Source organism: Myotis nattereri (assembly GCF_964212035.1).
Source record: "Myotis nattereri genome assembly, chromosome: 2".
In the NCBI taxonomy this organism is placed as follows: Eukaryota; Metazoa; Chordata; class Mammalia; order Chiroptera; family Vespertilionidae; genus Myotis; species Myotis nattereri.
Window position 1 is genome coordinate 40,156,600 of NC_138076.1, and position 8,807 is coordinate 40,165,406.

Genomic DNA, 8,807 nt, shown 5'->3' on the forward strand with positions numbered 1-8,807 from the left:
GCTCAGTCCCAATCACAGGATGGGCGCGATGCCTCATTGATTAGCCAGGTGTGGTGGAGAAAACCGTTCTCTGGGAAATGAGAGGGAGAGAAGAGCTGGGACCATCCAGCTGCCCAGCCCCGCCTAGGGCAGCCCTCGGACTGCCGTCCACCAGAACCGCAGATGTGGCTCCATTAAGGCCCCAAATCCAGGAGACCCTGAGCCAGGCTGTCTCCCCTCCACTTTCCTACAGGAGCTGAGCTTATCACAGTCCCCACAGGGCACCTCTCGCTTCCCTGGCCCTCACTCCAGGCGCGGGGCTTGGGGGGTGAGAGGGGAGAATGGTGGCTGCTTGGTAGTCATGTCTATGGTCTAAACCCCAGCCTTTGTGTGTGGGGCACAGAAAGAGAACAGAAAGCGGCTTCCCAGAGCGACTCCCCTCCCTCCCTCGTTCTTGGGAGCCACGGGGGCCAGGCCTGGTTGGGAGGTCTTGTGGCTGATTGTGCACGTCCTGTGGCAGGAAGATTATACCCTGTTTTGTTTCCTTTTTTTTTTCAGCAGGGGTGGGTGAAGCCCCAAGAGTGCGGATTCCAGTGTGGTGAACTGATTCCATTCCTGCAGAGCGGAGGGTGCAGGCACCATCCCCGAGGAAGGCAGCTGGCCACCGGCCACGGCTCTGCGGGCTCGCTGCGCATGCCTTTGGTGAGCCAGGAACGTGGACCACAGGTGAGTGTCCTCAGGGCAGGAGACAGGTGCTGGGGCTCGGAGAGAAAGGCTCAGGTTGTAGCTGCTCTTCACAGGCCCTCTCCCTGCATCTGTTGTCAGGGGGTGGAACATCCCTGCCGGCCCCAGCTCCCCGGCCAGGGGTCCCTGCCACTCCTGTCTGGGCAGAAGGCCAGGCCAGGCCAGAGGGATTGAAGGCCAGCGTCAGCCTCAAGGGAAAACTGCTGATAGGCCCAGGCTGGCTCCCTTGAGTCCGATGCCAGGGTGACCTTTAGAACCTTCTGGAAGCAGTGCAGATGAGAGGTGTTAGGGCCCGAGAGTGTGTCCCTCTCTCTCGGGCTCCGAGTTGGGGTCTGATCTGCCCAGACTGACTCTGGGGGCTTGATAGTCACATTTATGGTCTAAATCCCAGCCCATGGAGGACACAGAGATAGGACAGAAGGAAACAGTCACAACTAGACTCACAGTGCGACAGCACCTGCCCACTCCCCGGGGTGTGGAGGTGACTTCTCTGTGGGTGTCTCTGGGAAGGGGGGGCATGGGCTGCCAGCAGGACCCAAGGTCCAGAGCACTTGCTTTGTGCCAAAGACCAAAAAAGGAGGCCCAGGCCCGGCCGCAGCATCCTGGGTGCTGATGCTGCAGAGGTTCACTGCGGAGGGGTCGCTGGGAGAGGCTCACCTGAGAGTTGCCATCAAGTGCCTCCAAGCGTGGAGGGGCTCACGTTTTCAGAGGCTTCAGAGAGGAGGTGGCCCTTAGCAGGTCCAAGGGGTTGTGAGCTGTGCCAGGCAGCGAAGGGAGGGTTCAGGCACCCTCGGCTGAGGAAGTGACTGCGCTGAGCCCCCAGAACCTTGGGCTGAGGGCCAGGCCGAGCCAGGCTGCCCGGTGCTGTGTCCTGGAAGGAGGCCGGGAAAGTCAGGAAGCGGGGACAATGGCCAAGGGCCAGGGCCACCTCGGGAGCCAGTCCATGCTTGTGGACAAATAGGGAAAGGGACACACTACTTCTAACCAGGGGTCTCATAGCCGCTCCGTGACTGGGGAAGTTGATTCTAGACCAGTGGTTCTCAGTCTTGGCTGCACATTAGAATCACCTGGGAATCTTTTTAACATCCTGATTTCCGGGCCTCATCCTCCGGAAATTCTGTTTCTTTGTTCTGGGGTGGGGCCACAACATCAGTAACAAAGAAACAGAATTTCTGGAGGATGAGGCCCGGAAATCAGGATTTTAAAAAGATTCCCAGGTGATTCTCATGTGCAGCCAAGGTTGAGAACCACTGCTCTAGAAGGTGAGTTGAACTGTGGCTGGGACCCTCCTGAGCTCAATTTGCCCATGAGACGATGCTCCTTGCCCTGCTGGGACGCGGGCTCCTGCAAGAACCCCCCTCCCCACAGTCCCCACCTCAACACGGTGCCCTGGAAGCTCAGGTGCCTGAGGGCCGGATTGTCCAGGGAAGGAGGGGAGGAGGAAGAGCCTCAGACCTGAGTAGTGATTTCAGAAGTGAGGAGAGTGGTCACCCTCGAGTGGGGCGGGGCTGGTGCAGGAGAGCTTCTGGGGGCTGATGAGGTAAGTGTCCTGTCGGGGTGCTAATCACAGGGCGTGTTCACTGTGTGAAAATCGTCAAGCTGCACTGTTGCGATTTGCATACGTGTTTGCGTGTATGTGTTGGATTTTAAACGGCTGCAAATTCTTTCACGTTCCTGCTATGAGAAGTGGCAGCTCTGTCCCTTCTCCCGATTCAGGGTGGGCTTGTGACTCCCTTGTAACCCACAGCCGGAGGTGGGAGAGATGATGCGGGCTAGGTGAGAGGAGGCGGCGCGGTGCGCCGATGGAAAATTTGAGGTTCCATAAGGCCAGCAGATCAGGAGGCAATTGCCGTTGAAAAAGAGGGTTTGTTTTAGAGATTCCAAGAAGAAGGGGCACACCACATCACAGGGGGCCCCACAGGAAGCTCTGGGTCGGCCGGGAGGCAGAGGGAGAGGGGCAGAAGTGAGGGCGAGGGCCTTTATTGTGGTTTCTGTGGAAAGGAACAGGCAAGGCGGGGCAGGCAGGTGTAGGATTGGCTAGTTTGAATAATTTCATAGGCTCTGGGACACACAGGCTGCTCCTGGGCACCTGGCACCTTGGCCCTGGGGTGATTAGGATGGGGCAGGGGGCCGGGGGGTATTGGATAGTGGCCTAGAGTGTAAGAGTCCAACAAAGAGCTGGCTGAGGTGTGGCTCTGGACTGGTTTGTTGGGATTTGAAAGACACACTCAAGGAACTGGCTAACCCAGGGAGGGGCAGTCCCTGCAGAGTCAGCAAGGCAGCACGCGGTCACTGCATCAGAACACAGAAAATAAAAGATGTGGTTAATACATGGAGCGTCTACCCAGCCACTGGGTTGCTTTCTTTTGGAGCCTCCAGCTGCTGTGTGAGAATCTAATTCCTTTCAGGCTGCCATGCTGAGAGGAAGCCTGGCCCAGGAGCCCACGCACAGGTGCCTTCGTTGACGGCCCCAGCTGAGGCTCCAGGCCAAAGCCAGCATTACCTGCCACCTCCTGAATGAAGTCCCCTCTAGATGGCCCCAGCCTCTGCCCTTGACTCTTCCCAGCTGAGGCTCCCAATGTTGAGGAGCAGAGGAAAGCCATTCTCACAGTGTCCTGATCAAAATCTGCTGTGAGCATAATACGTTTGTTTTAAGCAGCTACATTTCAGGGGTAATTTGTTATGCAGCAATAGTAACTGGAACAGTGTGTTACACTTCAAGAAAAAGTTTACTTAAAAAGACACGTTTTTTGTGTGCATGTTGCCTTGGCAAACTATTAATTATTGCCATATAGAGCTGTCACCCCACAGATTCAGTATCACAGTTTACTTATTTTTGTCTCCCTGAGGACCTCTCTGACATGGCTTCCAGCACAGACACCCCAAGCAGCATCTCCCACAATACCAGCTTCTGCCTTCCTCATCACCTACCCCGGGAAGCCAGTGTGATACTCTGTCTGTTCTACACAGTCCTCCTAGTCTTCAGCACCCTGGGAAATACACTTGCCCTCTTCCTTGCCTGTCAAAAGGACAAGAAGATCAACTCAACTGGAGTCTACTTGGTCCACCTGGCAGTGTCCGACCTTCTGTTCACACTGGCTCTGCCTGGGAAGATCACCTACTACGCGCTGGACTTTAGCTGGCCTTTCGGGGAAGGGCTCTGCAGGCTGACGGCGTTCATATTCTACATGAACACCTACGGGGGGATCTACCTCATGACGTGCGTGAGCGTGGACCGCTACCTGGCTGTGGTCCGCGCCCACCGGCGCCCCCGGCTCCGCAGTGCCAGCCGAGCAAGGCTGGTCTGCATGGCCGTCTGGACCCTGGCGGGCCTGCAGACGGTGCCCCTGCTCTTGATAACCATGACCGGGCCTGTGGCAGGCAAGGTCACCTGCATGGAGTATGCCAGCGTTGAGAAGGTCTTCAGGCTGTCCCTCATCATTCTGGGGGCTTGTGTCGTGAGCTTCTGGGGGCCACTGGGGGTCATGCTATTTTGTTACGTGAAGATCACAGTGAAACTGTGCAGGACGGCCCGGGACAACCCTCTGACAAGCGAGAAAGGGCACCACCGGCGGGCCTGCCTGCTCACGCTGGTGGTGCTGGTCGCTGTGGTGCTGTGCTTCAGCCCCTACCACCTCAACATCGCCCAGTTCATGGTGAGGCAGATGCTCTATCTGCCGTCCTGCCCCGAGCAGAGTGCCTTCAAAGTGTCCCTGCAGCTCACCGTGTCCCTCATGAACATGAACTGCGCCATCGACCCCCTCATTTACTTCTTTGCATCTACACGTTACAGGGAATGGCTCCTCGGCATTTTAAAACTCAGAGTGTCAGCATCCTCTTCTTCCCCGACGAGAACTTCCTCAGAAACACAAAGCACCACCAGGCTGGAGGCTCCGCCCTTAGAGGAGAATGAAGTCTAATGGCTCTAAAACTGCATCCAGGGAGCAATTCGGGGTTGGGGGCCTGGCGTGTATATAATTTGTGTGTGTGTGTGGGGGGGGGGGGTGGCAGGGGGAATGGGAGGGTTCTTTAAGGAAAAAAAATAGCCCTGGCTGTTTTGGTTCAGAAGTTGGAGTGTTGGCCTGTGGACAACCTGGGGTCTTGGGTTTGATTCTGGTCTAGGGCATGTACTTGGGTTGCAACCAATTGATGCATCTCTCTCACATCAATGTTTCTCTCTCTGTGTCTCCCCCCCTTCCCTTCCACTCTCTCTAAAAATTAATGGAAAAATATATCCTTGGATGAGGATTAAAAAAATAATCCTATCTAATAAAAGAGAAACATGGTAATTGGCATACGACTTCTACCCTTCCCATTGGCTAATCAGAGCAATATGCAAATTAACTGCCAGCCAAGATGGCGGCCGGCAGCCAGGCAGCTTAAACTGAACATGAGGCTTGCTTGCTTCAGTGACGGAGGACTCCAACGTTCCCCGCCTGCCACTGCAGGCCTCTGAGCCTGCAGTTTGAAACATAGTTACAAATATAGAAGCTAAACAAAACCCCAGAAACCTGCTTTCAGCGAGCCGGGATCTCAGAGCTGGAGTTGATACAGAGTTTTGATTATAGAACTGAAACAAACCAGATACCTTCTTTCAGCAGCGAAGGCCTAAGAGCTGGAGCCTCAGAGCTAAAGCTGGCCCAGAATAAAAAAGAAAAAAAAAGAAAAAAAGGAGTGGTTGGGAGCTTCTGTCACCTACCAGCCTGAAAACAGCCCTTAGCCCCTCACCCAGACTGGCCAGGCACCCCAGTGGGGACCCCCAGCCTGAAGGAAATGTGACCAGCTGCAAACAGCCATCATCCCCTCACCCAGGCTGGCCAGGGACCCCAGTGGGGTCCCCCACCCTGATCCAGGACACCCTTCAGGGCAAACCAGTCAGCCCCACCCATGCACCAGGCCTCTATCCTATATAGTAAAAGGGTAATATGCCTCCCAGCACCAGGATCAGCGGAGCTGTGAGGCCTCCCAGCACCGGGATCAGCGTGACAGGGGGCAGCGTCCAAACCCCCTGATCGCCCTGCGGCTCTGTGTGTGACAGGGGGCGGGGCCACAACCTCCCTATCCGCCCTGCTCTGTTCATGACAGGGGAAGTCGCCCCAACCCCCTGATCAGCCCTGCTCTGTGCCTGATAGGGGGGAGCTCCCCAACCCCCTGGTCACCCTGTGGCTCTGTGTGTGACAGGGTGCGGTGCCCCAACCCCCCCACCTCACGGGCCCTGCTCTGTGTGTGACGGGGTAAAGCCATAACCTCCCCATCGGCCCTGCCCTGAGTGTGAGAGTGGCAGCGCCCCAACCCCCTGATTGGCCCTGCTCTGTGGGTGATAGAGGGTGGCCCCCCAACCCCCTGATCCACCCTGCTCTGTGGGTGACAGGGGGTGGCGCCACAACCTCCCCATCGACCCTGCCTTGAGTGTGACAGGGGGCGGTGGCCCAACCCCCCAATCGGCCCTACCCTGAGCGTGACTGAGGGTGGCATCGCAACCTCCCAATCCGCCCTGCTCTGTGCATGACAGGGGGTGGCGCCCCAACTCCCCAATCTGCCCTGCTCTGAGCCCAACCAGGGGCTGCACCTAGGGATTGGGCCTGCCCTCTGCCACCCGGGAGCAGGCCTAAGCCAGCAGGTCGTTATCTCCCGAGGGGTCCCAGACTGCAAGAGGGCACAGGCCAGGCTGAGGGACCCCCTCCTCCCCCACCTCGAGTGCACAAATTTTTGTGCACCGGGCCTCTAGTTAATAATTTAAAAAAAGAAAAAAAATACAAAATGGTAAATACAAAACTAGATACAGAGTCTTGGGTGGTGAGTGAGCTTGAACTTTACCCTAGAGCAGCCGTGGGCAAACTATGGCCCGCGGGCTGGATCCGGCCCGCTTGAAATGAATAAAACTAAAAAAAATAAAAGACTGTACCCTTTTATGTAATGATGCTTACTTTGAATTTATATTAGTTCACACAAACACTCCATCCATGCTTTTGTTCTGGCCCTCCGGTCCAGTTTAAGAACCCATTGTGGCCCTCGAGTCAAAAAGTTTGCCCACCCCTGCCCTAGAGCTTGAACTTCGTCCACCTGCAGTGCATCGTGATAAATAACAGTGCAGCTCCTGGCCTGGGGCGGGGGGTGGGATGGGGTGGTGGTGGGGGTCTGTGCTGCTTCTCCTGGAAGAGAGCATTTTCACAGTAATAGTTGGCGCCACCAAAAGAACTGTCGGTTGAGCAATTATTTAGATGACATTTCAAATCTAGGGAAGCAGAATGTTCTAATGAGCACAAATACTCCTCCTTCCAAACCAAAATTAGTAAAAACGTAGAGTTAACATTTACAAAAATGACAAGGTTTTCTTGAAAAGCTCGGAAAGCAGGGGGAGGATGCACACCAAGGTACTGGCCCGGATGGCTCGGGGTCGGGGGGCGAAGGGACTCTGTTAACTGTGGCTTGAGAAGTTGGACGCGTGTGCCATGGGAAAGCGTCCGTACGGCTGGTGTGATTAATCGGGAACCGCGTTGCGGGGGGAAGAAAGTCGGAGGAACAGGCCCTTGGTTTCATCGGTGCAGGTCGGCAAGTCCGATCCCCTTTCAGCGGTTCCCAACCTGTGGGTCGCGAACAATGAAAATACATCCTGCATATCAGATATTTACATTACGATTCATAACAGTAGCAAAATGACAGTGATGAAGTAGCCAGGAAAATAATTTTATGGTTGGGGGTCACCACAACATGAGGAACTGTATGAAAGGGTCGCTGCATTAGGAAGGTTGAGAACCACTGCTTAGGTCATGTTTACATGAGACACGACAAAGCTTCCGTTGCACCTTCCTGAGTCTAAAGCAATGCACAGAGAGCGGTTTGACTTGGGCGATTCTGCATTTAGTAGTAAAATAGAACATGCACCTCTCGGCCCAAGCGCGGGGAGCACCAGGGCCAGTGAGATGTCTGCCTTGCGCGGGCCCCAGCCTGCCCTGCTCCTTCTCACAGGGGGCTCTTCCCCCTGGCCAGCCCCCGGCTCTCCTTCCCATCCCGGACCCTCAAACTTCAGATGGGGCCCTCTGTGAAGTGCCCTCAGCCCCTGTCCCAGCGTGACCTTCTCTGTTCCTGGAGACCTGACTCTTGCATCTTGTCATTTCTGACTGTGTTTTGGGCACTTGCCTCTCTTCCTCCTGGAGCTTTACACCATGCTCTCTCTCGAGGGGCCTGTCTCAGGTGGCACCCAGACTGGAAGTTCCCGAGAAACGTGTCTGCTGAGGCCTCCTCTCTGCCCTGTGCTGAGGGTAGTGCTCAGCCCATGCTCACGGGTGTGGGTGGGTGAGGGTAATTCCTCTGCTGCAGTGTGATACATTGCACGCCATCAAAAGTCCTTGGGGCTTATGTTGAAGTTCTGGGCATGCCTTTACTCTGTCCCTAGCTCTGGCTCCACGGGGCTGGGAGCCGGCAGGACGCTGGGCTTCAGGTTTACCTGCAGACACGTGACTGTAGGTGTCCGGGGCCAGACAGGTCTCAGCATTGCACACCAGTCCTGGGATGCGCTGGTCAGCGCCACCGTGGAGGCACTTCCGGCCTGCGGGAGTCAGAGAGAGACTCAGAGAACGTGGAACTCAGCTGGAAGGTGCCTCTGTACCCTATGTCTGCTTCTCTGAGTGAATCTCATAGGCGCCCACCTGGCTGGGGTTCAAAGCTCACACTCCAACCCAGTTTGCACCAACCCAGCACTTGTCAAAGGACATGGAAGGGGCAAAAAGGGGCCTGCCCAGCCTGCCCAGGGTGGGGGTGTGACAACGAGATGGCTTCATCACCTGGAGGCCCCTCCTGGGAGAGGGGCCAGGCAAGCAGGTCTGTCCAACTCCGGACCTTACAAATCCTTCCCGACCGTTCTCCCAGGCGTTTCTCACACCTGCCCACCCTGCATGCCGGGCTTCTTAGCTCCACAGCAGCTGGGGGCCAGTTTGTTAAGACATAGGGAAGCAGGAAGAAGGAAGTCATATCCGATGGCATTTGGGTACAAGAGGATGTGGAAAGAGGACCCAGGTCATGAGATCCAGCAGGAAGTGGCCACAGTGGGTGGGAGAGAGAGCGGAGCCCATATGCACAGGTTG

General features: G+C 56.0%; 1 protein-coding gene across 1 annotated transcript; it reads left to right on the forward strand.

Annotated features, from left to right (window-relative positions):
- Window positions 1-3,584: 3,584 nt before the first annotated feature.
- Window positions 3,585-4,643, forward strand: LOC308514628 (G-protein coupled receptor 183-like; the record flags this gene model as incomplete). Its single annotated transcript, XM_081084890.1, has 1 exon — window positions 3,585-4,643. One exon carries the CDS (start codon window positions 3,585-3,587, stop codon window positions 4,641-4,643), a length of 1,059 nt encoding a protein of 352 aa, XP_080941016.1.
- Window positions 4,644-8,807: the final 4,164 nt, after the last annotated feature.